Genomic DNA, 15363 nt, shown 5'->3' on the forward strand with positions numbered 1-15363 from the left:
AACATTTATTTATGTCTTCATGAATATGTCTAACCCCCATTGATAGCCCTACTGTAACATTTTCCTGAATATTTCTAAATGAGAATAATAAGGTCAAAACAATTGCTCCGTTTAAGAGAAGACTAAAATAAGTTTTGACTTGCTTCTAGGATAGATTTCCTGTTTGGATCCCCTGTGTCTTTCAATATTGCTTCTTTTTTTGCAGATTGGAAAAAACAGCAGCGTAACTTTGCCTCAATCCAGTCCTTCAAGTGTAACGAATCCAGTGCACAACAAACAAGTGAGTTCTGACCTTAAAACCCCATAAAATCCTAGTTTGTTTGTTTTAATGTGAACAAGAAATAACTAATCTGGCTCATTACATTTTGGAACAATTTTTTATCCCACCCTTCCTCTAAGAAGCTCAGAGTGAAATACTGTTCCCTCCTTTTATCTTCCCACCAACCTTGTGAGGTAGGTTAAGCTTGAGAGGTAGTGATCGGTTCAGTGTTACCCAGGGAGCCTCATGGTTGAGTTAGGGATTTGAACCCAGGTTTCTCTGGTCCACACCTGGCACTGTAGTCCTTTATTTATATTAATAGGTAGTAGCTCCATTGTAGGCTTCTGAACGGCCTTTCTGCTGCAGGGAGTAAAAATTGCTTCTGGGCATCCAGACGGAGGTTTTGGTTAATGGAACGGAAATGGTTTCATTTTTCTCTGGGTTGTCAAGAGTGTAGCAAACGCTAAGAATGCCGGTTAATCTAGGACGTGTTGGTTGTGATCGTTCTGCTTTTTACGACTCAGAAACAGGTCATTAAAAAAAGTTCATGTCTATCTGCCAATAAAAGTTTTACTTTTTTTTTTTCTTGGCAGATGCAGGAAACTGGAAATGTTAAGTGAAAATAGCTTTGGAGCCATTCACACATTACATTTTTTACACATGTTCACAGATCAAAAATTCCTCCCTTCTTAGACCCAGGGGGCTGATAAAAAGTAGTACTTCTGGCATTTAAGGTGTTTGAAGGGCCTGCTGCTGGACAAGCTGTGTTGGCCTCCCTTCTCCAAGCTCCAGAGTTCACGGAAAATGCACTGAAATACGGTTTCCTTTCCAGTTTGTGTACAAAAACTATCATATAGATTACCTTGCAGAGCTGATACTACAATAGCTTTCTAGCTAACAGGAAAAATACAGGCAACTGTATCGGATGGTCCTCAGGTGAAATTAATACTGATAACGATGCTTATAGTTTGGCTATATAAAAATCTGCCTTCAAGTGTTATCTCCCCGATCCTCACAACAGCCATGAAAGTTAGGTCAGTTGTATAGTGACTTTCCCAGAGGAAGATTGAGGTTGAGGTTAATTTATTAATCTCTGAAAATACACAGACCTCTATTGAACTAGGAACCTGTAGGAGGAATATTCTAATTTTGGGTGAAATCTTCCTTGTGGCAATTTAGTGCTGATGATTATTTATTTGCATTAACACTTTTAACACATCATGGGGTTCAACTGAAATATACAATCTTGTATCTGCTTTAAAATTCTCCATATATCTCAGACATGTGTCATCTTATTTTTTGCGCAGTTCCACCTTATGTGGAGAAATTCTGCCCCAGCTTGAGAGAGAGAGAGAGAGAGAGAGAGAGAGACACACACACAGGTGTCAGATACCCATGGGAAAACCAGTTTGTAAAAAAGCTTTTCTTACTGTTAAAGTGTGAAATCTTTGTACATAATTAAGAACAGGTGACTGTTTTTAAAATGCCATATCTTGATGTAAAAACTTTCTCTCGTTTGCCTTTTAAATCCATTATCACCTGCTTTAAAGTCTTGAAAAGTTGTGTATGTTTTTTGGGAATTGCTCTGATTTTAAACAAATTTCAACAAACAAACAAATTTCAGAAGGATATGTCAAGATTTTGTCTAGGCATGCATAGTACAAATGAAATTATATCCTGTAAACACATCGGTTTATTATGACCATACATATAGACATCATCTAGTATATATAATCGCTTGGATCCTGTGAGAAATCTAGTATATATAATAGCTAGGATCTGGTGGTTAATCTCTACTGTTGGAAGGATCCAAGCCATTATTTCCATCAGTGGGACGGGACTTCCTCTTTCCCCCCTGCCTACCTGCAGCCTGAAATGATTCCCAAAATGCTGCTCTTAGAGGACAGAGAATGCACCGGAGTTGCATGGAGAGGCCTGGAGGGAGATCTGCAACAGAAGGGGTGAATAGGCAAAAATCACTTCTGTCTTCCATTAGTGGAAATTTTCCACAGGATACAATCCAGCAACTTTCAGAGATGCATTTCCTACTGGCCTAGGCCACAAAATGTGGTGTTGAGGTTGCTGAAATCTCAAAGTGGAGATTTAAGCTGAATGCTTGTATGTGTAAGGTACTCAGATGTTACAGGTGTTGACCAGAGCTTTTTTTCTGAGAAAAGAGGTGGTGGAACTCAGTGGTATCACACGCGCATGCGCAAAGTGCGAGCGTGCCCCTGGGACTGCACAATGATGTCAGTTCCGAGAAGGGACATCATCGTGTGGGGCGTGGCCCCCCCAGGAGCGCTCCCACTATTCGAGTCCACTCACCTCCCCGCCCCAGGTCGATTCAGGCCCAATACTAACTGTTTTGGGCCTGTTTCAACCATTTTAGACCTGTTTCAGCCCAATTAGGGCCTTAAAATAGCCAGGATCGGGATGCTGCCAGGCAGGGGAGTGTTCCTCCGCCTGGCAGCAACTCGATCCTGACCGCTTTGGGCCCGATCCTGGCCACTTCGGGCCTGTTTTGGCCATTTTGGGTCCAAAACGGCAAGGATCAGGCCCGAAACAACCAGAATTGGGCTGCTGCTGAGTGGGGGAGTATTCCCCTGCCTGGCAGTGGCCATATCCTGGCAATTTTGGGGCTGATTCTGGCCATTTCAGGCCCCATTTCAGCCATTTTTGGCCCGTTTCGGCCTAATTCTGGCCTGAAACAGCCAGGATCAGGATGCTGCTAGGCAGGGGAGTGTTCCTCTGCCCAGTAGCGGCCCGATCCTGGCCATTTCAGGCCCATTTGGGGCCTGAAACGGCCAGAATTGGGCCACTACCGGGGGGAAGTGCTCCTCCACCTGGCAGAGGCCCGATTCTGGCTGTTTGGGGCCTGTTTCAGCTATTTTGGGCCTAAAACAACCAGGATCTGTCAGGATGTTGGCATCTGACACCGGTCCCAAGGGTGGGGGATGATGCATCTGAGCTGCTCTTCCAAGGTTGTGCAGCCAGGTTGCTGCTTTAAGGTTGTGCAGCTGGCAGGGTGGCCTTGAGCTCTCAGGCGTTCAGGCCCACCCTCCAAAAGGGGGGGGGAAACTGATTTTTTTTAAATTTATTTATATTTGATTTGAATTCCGCCCTCCCCACACTAGCAGGCTCAGGGTGGATCTGAAGTATACGTGTTACTGGATTTTGCATGTGCCTTATACCTAACCATACCTTCGTAATATCTTGACACTAGGTTTTACAATAAAGCTTCAAAAAAACAACCAGTGGGGTCTTTTGTAATTTCTTGGCAGGATCTTTACAGGATCGGGCCCGAAATGGCCGGGATCGGGCCACTTCCATGTGGAGGAGTATTTCCCTGCCTGGCAGCAGCCCATTCCAGGCCCATTTGGGCTCGATCCTGGCCATTTCGGGCCCCAAACGGCCAGGAGCATGGGGGCAGTTTTGAGAACTGCCGGAACACCGTTCCGGAGTGTTCTGGCAGAAAAAAAACCCCTGATCATTAGATCTCTCATGCAGCTCTTCTTGACCCTTCGGGCTACTGTGCCCAAAGTTGCCAGATACACAGTGTGAAAAGATCTGTTCAGTATCTGCCTATTGCTAACATAGACGTTTGATTTATAAATGAGAAGTGTAACTTTTACATGCGATTTCCTTAAAGGATCAATAGAGCATTTTATGTAGAGTCTAATGTAATTTGAACTTGTTTAAAACTGAGCTCCATAGAGGAAGGGCAGCTTTTCTTTCAAGTTTTCTGTTACAGCACCAAATGCATTTATTGTTGCAGTGCAAAACTCATTTTGCCACACTGTGAAAAAAGCCTCTTCTAAAATTGGCTCTCTTTTCTTTTTCAGAAGACAATAAACCGGACGGGTAGGATAAGGACTCTTCCATAATGAGGAAAGCAACCAGCCTATAATCTTTAGCTCTTAGCAGCCCTACTCTAGAGTTACTTGTTTATTTTCTGTGTCCTGCAGATGGTTTTAATTTACATAGATTCGTGGTGGTTTTTTTAAATTGAAATCTACAAAAAGATTGTAAAAGTGATTTATTTTTTGTTCATACATTGGCCTCCGATCTGTGCAATCTGGTTTGATTTGGATTGATGCCTTTTTAAGCAAATTGTTGCATTGTTGTTTCTGTAACAATGACAGCAGTGGACATTCCAAACTTATGCCATGTGTGGCTAAAATGTATTTAACCTCCCCCACACATACAAACCGTTTGTTATTTCAAATTGACGGTAACTTCTGTATTTATTGTTGCCCTGTGGTTAAACAATTGCCAAGTGCATTTCTCAACAGCAGCTAACATTGGGGAAGTATTTTGCTCCCACAAGTTTTGTTGACTTCTGCTGGTGAGTTCAGTGTGTGACGTCTCCTCCTGATCATGATGGTGTTCCTAAACCTCTCAGTGCCTGAAGGGGTTAATGCACCTTGCTCCCATTGGTAGGATCACTGCATAAAAATGTCTTCACGGGTCGATGGAGGGCCTTGAAGAATCCATGCTACTCTTCTCCTTAATGAAAGAATTTGTGTTTTTGCGGAGACAGGAGTTGGACATACTGAATTTGCATCAGTTGAATTGCACTGTCAATGTTTTACAGGAATTACTGAATAATTTTTTATAAAAGTAGATTTTGTAATCAGAAAATCAGTAATACTAGGTAGGGTACTGCAAAATTACTACAGAGGAGTTAAGTTTTATTTCTACAGTGTTAAAAAGTGCACTTATATGCTGGTTTATTTACATCTTGTGGGTAAAGGAGAAAAGAATGCAAAAAGGGAGAGATGGATACTTTTTTCTTTTTTAAAGAAAGGCCTAAGGCAGGTTTTAAAACTTATAAAATGTTTAACAGTTGTAAACAAGAATAGGCCCTTTGGGGGTGGGTGGGAATAGAAGATATTCTTAAGGTAAATTTTATAGTGTTAATTTTGTAATAATTTATGTTTTGCTATATTTTGGAGCCGACAGAAATAGTTTCATGAACAACATGAAACTTAGGAACGGTTAAGCAATGTTTTATATTCTTCATGTACTTTGAGTTATGTTTTAATTGTACATTTCTTCAGGCAGAAAAAATGTGTACATATCTTTGTTATTTTTGCACAGGTCTTTTTTGTCTTCAGTTTTAGGAGCAAAGCCTTGTTTATTAGTGTTTTTTAAAAATAATTTATTTTGTGTTGTACAACTGCAGGAGTTTTTAAATCTCAATAACACCCTCTGTTTGGTGAACGACCATTTCTATTTCCAGAGGAGATTCAGTGACTGCTTCTTAAATTTAATAGCAGTCTTAGTGACTGAAGGAGGAATTCAGTCGTGTTAAGGTTTGTTTTTTACTCTTAACATGCATTTTGTGTAGGAATCGGAACTGTGGTGACACAGAGAGTGTTTTTTGAATGCTGCTTATATATGTATACTTTTTTAAAACTGGCTTAGGCCTGACAGCATTTTGGAAACTTAAGTATCAAATGAACCCCCCCCCCCAAATCTTTTTTTGTCCCCTACATTTTAAAACAATTTTATTGGTAAAAAATGTTCAGCCTGAGAAGTAAAATTATTTTTAGAAAAGGATATAAATTGGACCAGCCTATAATGTATTTTAATGTACCATTCATTCAACTCTTTTTTCCCCCGTCCCTATTTTCCCCCCTGAAGACTCTGATTCGTTTCCAGCAATAGAGGCTCAGCAGCTTTGGTTGTTACACATACGCAATGCATAGGCCTGTCAGCCATATTTAAAATTTTAAAAAGCGCGCAACTTGGGTAACTTGTATGCCTTCTTTTGTATCAATGTTAACAATTGTACATAGTGCTGATCAACCTTTGTAGAGAATAGTTTTTACAGCATATTCTATTGCTGATTCTCAGTGATCTATTGTTTAAAAGAAGAAAAATAAATTTTTTCTATTTACACCTTATATTTTGTTATGCTGTTGACCCATGGCACTTTAACAAAACTCTGTGGGTTTTGCATAGCTGGTCAGTCATGGGGAGTATAAACCATTGCACAGAAATGAATTTGCACCTCCTCTGTTGTGCTTTCCTACTACAGATTTTAGAATCTTTTTCCAGAAGACTTTTGAAGAAAGCATGTCCAATCATTCTGAAAGAAAAATGCCATACATGTACAGTCAATTTCTTTTCTACAAGCCCATATTTTGTAACACTAAGTATTTTCATTCTTCTGCACCTTTTATGTATTAGCAGTATCAGAGAGACCCATTCCATGCTTGTGATAATTGTAAGTGTTGAAAGTAGGTGTAAATAGCAAACTTTATGGCTTACAGTTTTGAAAAAAGGAACAAAAAAAGAACAAACATGTATCTGACTGATACTGCCATGGTTCAACACCAGGCCTGGAGATATTCTCTAGTGAGCGATTGTATTATTTGTTTGTTTTTTGAGGTTTTTGCTTTATTATTATTATTATTTTATTATTATTTTTTGTAACATGGCTTTGTAAATAAAATAATTTATATGTTTGTAAAAAAAAAACTTTGCACAATGGTTTTTATTATCTTTCCAAAAGAAAAACAATTTTTATCAGGACAAACTTATACTCCTTTATAGGATATTGTTTGTTACAAATGCAATATCAAGAAAATAACCATTTTAAAATAACAGCATTAATTCAGTGAGTGACAATCCTTATCTCTTCATTTATATCCCTGCCTTTATCCCCATGGAGACCCAAAGTAGCTTTCTTCTCCATTTCATAAAATATAAAGGGGAAAATGCTCCCAGGGAGGTAGGGTTAGTTTGGTGGGAAATGGCAGAAATTAGAGTGAACGCCTTGTTTCCAAGATGCAACTTATTTTCCTCATGTATATCCTGCTTTTCTGCCCCATGGAGACCCACAACAGCTTACATAATTCTCCTCTCTACCATCCTCACAAAAAAAGATCAGGGCAGGTAGGTTAGACTGAGAGTGTTGTCGTTCCTGTCCCCTTCCAAGTCTCTTCATGGTTGATGTGCACTGAAATTTTGGAGGCAGCGCACCGATTAATAGAATGCATACTATTGTCAGATGCAAACTTGCGAAAAAGCCTTAATGCAATCCCATTGCCTGGCTTAATGTTGCTTATCGGTCAAAATTATCTGAGGCGGCCTGTATTTCACCAACTATTCCATGGCCGAACAGCTGTGTATTTGGATAGAGACATAAAAGTCAGGCCCATGCCTATGCAACAACGCTGTACAGGCATGGGGCTAATGGGACATTTCGGGGCGGGGGGGATACATTCTTTACAATGGTCTCTCCTACCTAGTCTAGAGGTAGCTGGTGATTGCATCCTCGTTTCCTTCCTTCTCTTACGGAACAGGAGATCTGCTGGAGAGGGGGCTAAAGGGGGAATTCTGTTCCCTCATTCATTTCCCATGTACATCTTTTAATACATGAGACAAGGGCAGTAAAATGCATTTTCACCTGGGACAAGGCTATTGCTGGAGCGCCAGTGTGTTGTGTTAGATGTTGCTGCCAGTCTAGGATCTGCCCCTACTCTGCCATGAAATTTGTTGGGTTAACCTTAAACAAACCACATGCCCAGCGTAACCTACTACCTTGCAGGGCAGTTGTGAGGATAATATGAAGGGTGGGAGGATCATGTATGCTGCGCTGGGCTCCTAGGAGGAAGAAACCATGCTTTTCAGACCTTCCCTGTAAACAAGGCAGGCCACTATCTATTAAGGAGTGAGATAAAGTTGCAAAGTCCAGGTCCTGTGCCTGTCTTGGGTTTAAGCAGAGAAACAGCTGGTGGAGATGTCCTCTGTCCCCCCCCCCCCCACACACACACACACACAAAGTACTGGTAAACCAAAAAAAGCTGCATGTTGAATTTTCAGCACCCCCTTCAACCTGCTGAAATTACAGGAGTCCTGACAGGAAAATAAGAGCCAAGCTACAAGTGAGGCCTGACACAGGTTGGACACTTGTCAGCTTCCCTCAAGTTTTGATGGGAAATGTAGGCGTCCTGGTTTTACAGCTTGGCTCTCCATTACAGCTGCAAGACCAGGACGCCTACATTTCCCATCAAAACTTGAGGGAAGCTGACAAGTGTCCAACTTGTGTCAGGTGTCACTTGTAGCTTGGCTCTAAGACATTCTGGGCAGGGCTAGTTGAGTTAGTCTGAAGCAGTAAAAATAAACTAATCTAATGGCATTTTAGACTTCACACAATTGATCAGTGTTTATTACGGTCATTGACCAGCATAACTTACAATCAAACAGTTTGCTTACCATCAGTTGTTAAAAACAATCACCAACAGGTTGGACTAGAGAAAATAAATTACCTATAAATGAATTAAAACAGAGAGGTATAGCAACCTAAAATTGCTATAAAATTGTGCTCAGTAATTTCTATCCCCCCTCAACAGTGGCTTGAAGTAAGTTAGCTGCTAGTCCCTTTTATATCTTGGGTGTTCTGTCGGGCTTTGCAAAGAGCTGCACAAAATGTTGCAGTTGCTGTTAGGGTTGCCAGCCTCCAGGTGGTGGCTGGAGATCTCCTGGAATTACAACTGATGTCCAGGTGACAGAGATCAGTTCCCCTGGAGAAAATGGCTGCTTTGGAGGGTGGACTCTATGGCCTTATACTATTCTGAGGTCTCTCCCCTCCCCAAACCCTGCCCTCTCCAGGCTCCACTCCCAAAATTTCCAGGAATTTTCCAACCTGGACCTGGCAACCCTAGTTGCTATTGTTAGCTGTTCTTTCTCCCCCATAAGCAGCATTTCCACTTAAGCTTGGTTTGAGCAGCCTGGAAGACTCTCAATACTAATAATAACAACATTCGATTGCTATACCGCCCTTCAGGACAACTTAAGGTCCACTTAGTTTACAAAGTATGTTATTACCCTCACAACAGTCACCCTGTGAGGTGGGTGGGCACAGCTTTTTTTCTGGGAAAAGAGGTGGTGGAACTCAGTGGGTTGCCCTCGGAGAAAATGGTCACATGGCTGGTGGCCCCGCCCCCTGATCTCCAGACAGAGGGGAGTTGAGATTGCCGCTCCAGTGGCGTGGAGGGCAATCTAACCTCCCCTCTGTCCGGAGATCAGGGGGCGGGGCCACCGGCCATGTGACCATTTTCAAGAGGTTCCGGAACTCCATTTCACCTGGTTCCAGCTGAAAAAAAGCTCTGTGGGTGAGGGTGAGAGAGCTCTGGAAGAGCTGTGACTGACCCAAGGGAGAATAGCTACTGTATTTGGTGGGGAGGGCATTTTAGACTTCACACAATTGTGCTTTGCCGTTTCCACTGCTCCTCTTCCACAAGGGCATAGTCTCTCTTCCCACAGAATGTTCTTGTGACGCCCCTCTACTTCTGCTGAGGGAAAAGCTTGCCAACTGACTCCACACACTTTATCCTGACCTAGGGTTGCCAGCTCCAAGTTGAGAAATTCCTGGAGATTGGGGGGGGGGGATGAAACCTGGAGAAAGTGGGGTACGGGGAGGGAAAGGACCTTGGCATGGCATAATTCCATAAAGTCCACCCCCCCAAAGTAGCCATTTTCTCCAGGTGAACTGATCTCTGTGGCCTGGAGACCAGCTGTAATTCCAGGAGCTCTCCAGCCACTACCTGGAGGCTGGCAACCCTATCCTGACCCGTTACTTCAACCACAGATTTTGTTCCGCCTCTAAAATGTTGTTGGGTAAAGACTGATACGCTTATTCTGGCATAACCACCCGTGGGGGCTCTGGCTTCTGAAGGGCGGTCAGAAAGAACCAATGTGTGAGTTTTGGCTGGACGGGTCCTGCTTCCAGGTGGGCGTCATTGCAGCGCCTCCTTTTCAGAATTCAAACTGCCTCTGGCGCTCTCCTCGTTTTTGCGCTCCGGCGGGGCGACTTCTCCCCGCCGCCGCCGCCTGGCAAAACCTGTCAGGAAACCGCCGGCTCCGAAGAGGCCTGAACGGGAGGGGGGAGGACATGAAGAGGGAAGCCTAATGTCGCCGCTGATTGGGCGCACGCCGCCACGTGACTCGCCCTAGAGCGGCGTGAGCGAGCGTTCCCTTCGGTTTCCTTAGCAACGGCGATGGACCGCGAAGAGGAAGGCTGCAGGTACCTGGAGCAGCACAAAATCCCGGACCTTTTGCACAACCTGAGCGCGCTGCTGCTCTATCACCGCCCAGGTGAGGCTGCCTCGCGGGAGGCTCCCGAGCTCTCCTCCCGGGGCGCTCCCGCCGCATCCCTTGGGTTTTCAATGATCCCGCGGTTAAAGCAGTGCCGTTCACGGGTCCTGCCCCCAGGTTGGAAAATGAATGTGAGAAAGTGGGTCAAGAGGGTTGTCGCGGGGCTGCGCATAGTCTGAGAGATCAGGGCGAGAAAAGTGTGGAGCGCAGCTCGCATCTTCTCTGAAGAGGGAAGGACGTGTCTGTAGAAACTTCGCTCAGTACTTTAAATCAGAGGAGTTAGCCGTGAGAACTGTGATTCTCGAAAGCTTATGCTACGATAAAATTGGTTAGTCTTAAAGGTGCTACTGGACCATTTTTTATTTTACTTTATATCAGATGGCTCATCGAGTCGAAAGGGGAGTTTTTTAATATAAACTTTTATTTTTCCTTTTCTGAACTACTGGTTGTGGAGAGTGCCCTCAAGTCATAGCCGACTTACAGCGACCCCTGGTGGGGTTTTCATGGCAAGAGACTAAGGGGAGGTGGTTTGCCTTTACCTACCTCTGCAACCCAGGTCTTCGTTGGACGTCTCCCAACCAATTACTAACCAGAACATTTACATTAGGTTCTGAGATCTGAGATCAGGCTCAGATACAACATTGCCTTAACAACAAATATAACATTTGTAATAGCTTTTTGTTCCTTTTAAAGGTACTTTGTTAGTGCCTATTTTCTTTTATGGATATCTGTTTAAGATTTTGTAGTGTTCCAAAGAGTAACCAAGTTTCTGGCAAATCATTTCGTTTTTATAATTTTAGGCTTTTTAGTGGATCTTCAGAGGGTACAGTATTATGATGCATCTTTATAACTCTGTTGTTTTGTGGAAATTTTGGTGATGGGCCACTATTTCTTCAGTTTGTTTAGCAATCTAATGGTTTTATAAGATGAATGTTTGGTACAGTTGATTTAAGGGAGCCCCCAGTATGCATTTTTTTAAAAATAATAAAAATGTATGTGCTAACATAATTATCCTTGCAAGAACTAAAATTGCTGTGTATTATAAGTGATCTTAAGGTTTTTATTTTATTTATATTTAGAAAGTGTTGGTGCCACCTTTCTGCCCAACTGATAGACCCAAGGTAGTGCATAAAATCCTTTAAAATAAGATTTTAAAAATACATATAAAACCAATTAAACAAAGCACATACAATACATCGGGAAAGGTGGATCATTGAGAGAATGCTCAATGAAACATGGGCAGAAGATAGTAATTAAGAGGGAGAGGCTTGCCGCAACACCTGAGAAGGCCCTTTCACAGAACATTTACATTATTTATAGTCCACCTTTCTCACCGAGACTCAAGGCAGATTACACAGTGTGGGTCGCTACAGCCCAGTATAGGACAGTCCAAAGACATTTCAACAAGCATGGACTCAAGCTCCTCACCACGTAAGTTTACTGGTGTGTAGTTCCACAATCCATTTTGTAGATTTCTACTTATACTAAACACTGCTGTTGAAACCAGCAGGGGAGGGGCTTTTCAATTCCTTCTCCTGCATTATCCAGTCCCAAATCACCTCCCCCAAGCTGCTTCTACTGGGAAAATTTACAGGCACCTTGGCATAGAAACTTTGGGTATGGGAAAACAATATACGAGCACACTAACAAGCCCACTTACCATCCATTTCCCCCTTTGAAAGTGCGGAGCCAGGAGTTAGATTTGATAGAAGGAAAAAACTTTTAATGCCTCAGAATTCTCTAGAATTTTAGGCTAATTGTGATACTATCAGTGCCCAGACTTCTGGCAGGTAACTCAAAATTCACAAATAAAAGAGATAGAAGACAGATTTTCTTTGGCTCTGCTTGTGCTGCTGTTGTATTTTGTCACAGGCTGATATTGTAGTATTTGGACATGGCGTTTTGTACTGCCCGCTAGGAAGCACGAGAATGTAGGCGAGATCCTTAAGCACAGAAACCTTCCTAGTACCTGCCATTTTAATAGAAAAAGAAAGCTTAACTGAAATTGTGTAACAACAATGCGGTCAATGTTCTTCTGTCACAGAAAAACCAAGAGATTTCTTGATAAAGATGCTGGAAAAAATAAAGCTTGCAAGAGTGACAAATGATTATCCTTATCTTATGAACGAATCCAACTTGAATGCCATGTTTGATATGCTAGATACTGCAGGCCAGGGCTACATAACTGTACCTCAGTTCAAAGGAGGTAAGTACTTTAGATTTTTCCCCACATTTTTAAATACCTGACAGTTTTCAAGGATAGAAGCCACAGCAAGTGAGGGTACATAGCTTCAATAATATCCTCATTTTAGTAAAACAGATATAGGACCATTTGCCCACTTCATGTTTTCATCCCCAAAAGAACTGGGAAACACATTCCATCACAACGGTTTGAGAAGTGGTCCTACCTGCCCCCCCCCCCACACACACTGTAACTGGTGTTGCTTAGAAGCATGCCTCCTCAAAGCAGAGATGTGAAGGCCTGAAAATCAGAAAAATGGGGAAGTCCCCCCCTCCAATTTTTTGAGGTGCCTCAGTTTTTTCTAGTGAGAAAAAAACCTGTGAAATATTTTCTCCTTTAGAATGAATGAAATGCATCTTAAGGCAAGGTTTTCCCCTAATAAATATGTATATAAGTCTGGGGATTTGTTCTGTTTTCCAGTGGAAAATTGGGATGTTTGGAAGAACGCTGAAGAAAAACTGATTTTTTTCCTTTATAAATGACTGGAATGAAAGACCAACTGGGTTTAAACATCAGGTTTATAAGCATCTTCCTTTCTCTCCCCTCCACTGTTTAGCACTTCAAAGCATGGGACTGAGTACTGAAGATGTAATTTATAGAGACGAAGACCAAATTACATTGGAAATGTTCAAGGAAAATGTGTAAGTTAATAATCTAGAGTTGTCTGATTTTGAGTGGAGTCCTTTAGACCATCTGAGTCTTTATGGGACAGATGTCTCAAAAGAAACAGATGTTCCCTTAGCTGTATTTTTTTTAATCTGAGTATTTATACCACCTTATTTTTTCGTAACATAAGCTAACAAATTTGAAGCAAATGAAATTGGCTCCTAAATGATATGCAGTTCCACCCTTTGAAATGTTTATGATGTTGTGGTATTCTAGAAATACTTGATTGTAAATGTTCAGGAAGTTTTGAATTAGAACAATTCCAGAGATATACTTAAAATTCTAATTACAGTAACCCAAGAGTATGTGGCTTGGACCAACTATTATTCTAGGGACTAGGGCCAAACAGTAGGGACTACAGCCAAATATTTGGGTGCTTGATTGATACACACGAATTTAGTCTCGTCTTGTCCCCACTGCTGGCCAATTCTTTTCCCGCCAAGGGCACACCTCCCCTTTCTGGTTGTGTGTAAAGTTTCCCCCAGCTCCTTCCCTTTGGCCCCTTTCTCTCTTAACTCTCTGCCACCTTCCACAGTCTTATTCCCACATGGAGTGTGTTTTGTGCATTGATCTGAGGGGGGGGGGGGGAAAGAAGATACAGAAATGTGGCTAAAATTTAGAGGAAAATGGGAATTGACCCCCCAAGGTTAGGGCTGGAGTACCCCCAGAGGAGTCAAGGTTTGCCTCAAACCCTTGAGGATGCAGTGGGGGTCAAGATACGAACGATACCAAAGTTTCCCTTCCTCATCCCTTCAAAAGTAGGTTTTTTGGAAGATTGCTGAGATACCTCTGGTTTTCCTTCTTATAGAGACCAGTTTAGAATCTCCTGCAGTTTAGTGAGTTAAGAATCTGCTTTATCCCACTGAAATTAACAGGATGCAAAACTGGTAGTTCTGCAGCTGAAAACACAACACAGAAGAAGGCAGTTAAAGTTTCTTCCCAGAATTAGCGAAGCACAATCTTGGAGGCAGGTATAATTTCTGTGCATTCACTACAGCTCTTTTGCCTCTTCCGCAGGATGAAAAAATTTGCAGAGATGTGGGCCGCATTTTAATCATGAGTGTTCTACCCTAAAATCTTTTATACTTTATTGCTGAAGAACCAAGAATTCCATTTATGTAGAGGTCCTGTTGTGTACCAGCCCTTCCACCACTATGGCAGATGTAGAATCTCATATTCGGTTCATAAAAGTATATTTCAAAATAATCTTTCCTTTGTCTTAATTCAGATACAGTGAAGCAGGTTGTAATTCCATTTCGTTTCAAAGGCAGAGACAAAAAACGATCTTCTGGGGTTTTGTTTAGTCTTCCCCATCCTGCACGCTCAGTGACTCACATCCACATTTGTTACTTGCTTATGAAACTCACCACCCCAATTCTGCTTCCTGTGTCAAACCAGGATTGCATCTTTCCATGCTTTATACTGCAGAATTCCTACGAAATCACTCAGGCACAACTGTGTGTTTTACCAAAATAACCAATCACATGGAATGCAGAGTTGTTCAGTCTTACATTTCTTTACACATCTGTAAACTCAACACAGGTATTAACCATGGGAAGATAAAGTGCTTCTCCCACTTCGGCGTGATACCTTTGAAGATCACAGGCTTGTATTTAGTTAGGTTTGTCATTCCTGTAGGGAGAGGGTCACAACCACAGTATATGCTGCACACCATGCCGCCCACCCAACAACTCCTGCTGCTCTGAACAGACTTTCCGCAAACAAACATGCCTGCTGCACTGGCTAGATCAGAGCTCGTCCAATGGCGTAAAGCCCTTTGCGAGGGAAGTCCACCAGGAAACAATACTGCAGGAATCAAGAACAACTGAGCAGCAAGACAGCCAACTGCAGAGTGCAGTTCAGCTTTAACACATAAAAATAAGTCTCAAGAAAAAATCTCACCTTTGCATCTATAGGGCCATTTTAAAGGGCTTTGGGACCATTTTACCTTGCCTTCTAATGCACAGAGGAACATCCTTAGATTAACTGAGAAAACTAAGTCTGTCATGCTAGTGGCTGAGAAGAGACTCTCCTTTCCTACAAATGCTACCTAGTAGTAGTTAAAAGGGTTGTTGGAGTTCACCCACCT

At 42.3% G+C, this 15363-nt stretch overlaps 2 protein-coding genes across 4 annotated transcripts in view; both read left to right on the plus strand.

Annotated features, from left to right (window-relative positions):
* Positions 1-6700, plus strand: part of ATXN7L1 (ataxin 7 like 1) — a 92650-nt gene extending 85950 nt beyond the window's left edge. For all 3 annotated transcript variants that reach the window (XM_054989116.1, XM_054989114.1, XM_054989115.1), the window contains 2 exons: positions 206-280; positions 4102-6700. In XM_054989116.1, coding sequence (XP_054845091.1) covers positions 206-280; positions 4102-4143 — 117 coding nt within the window. In that variant the 3' untranslated portion in view covers positions 4144-6700. The remainder of the gene's footprint in view (positions 1-205; positions 281-4101) is intronic.
* A 3569-nt stretch (positions 6701-10269) lies between these two features.
* EFCAB10 (EF-hand calcium binding domain 10) lies at positions 10270-14480 on the plus strand. The gene is made up of 4 exons (XM_054989299.1): positions 10270-10366; positions 12411-12572; positions 13165-13249; positions 14292-14480. The coding sequence occupies exons 1-4, from the start codon at positions 10270-10272 to the stop codon at positions 14326-14328; spliced, it is 381 nt and encodes a 126-aa protein (XP_054845274.1). The 3' UTR covers positions 14329-14480.
* The last annotated feature ends 883 nt before the right edge of the window (positions 14481-15363 follow it).

This window comes from Eublepharis macularius, chromosome 9 (assembly GCF_028583425.1).
Source record: "Eublepharis macularius isolate TG4126 chromosome 9, MPM_Emac_v1.0, whole genome shotgun sequence".
NCBI lineage: Eukaryota > Metazoa > Chordata > Lepidosauria > Squamata > Eublepharidae > Eublepharis > Eublepharis macularius.

What these genes read in the sequence shown, in the direction of transcription:
- EFCAB10 (XM_054989299.1), top strand. Translation starts at nt 10,270, where the DNA reads ATGGACCGCGAAGAGGAAGGCTGCAGGTACCTGGAGCAGCACAAAATC. An exon ending in GCTGCTCTATCACCGCCCAG is followed by an intron (nt 10,367 to 12,410) that starts GTGAGGCTGCCT and finishes CTTCTGTCACAG; the next exon opens with AAAAACCAAGAGATTTCTTG. An exon ending in TGTACCTCAGTTCAAAGGAG is followed by an intron (nt 12,573 to 13,164) that starts GTAAGTACTTTA and finishes TCCACTGTTTAG; the next exon opens with CACTTCAAAGCATGGGACTG.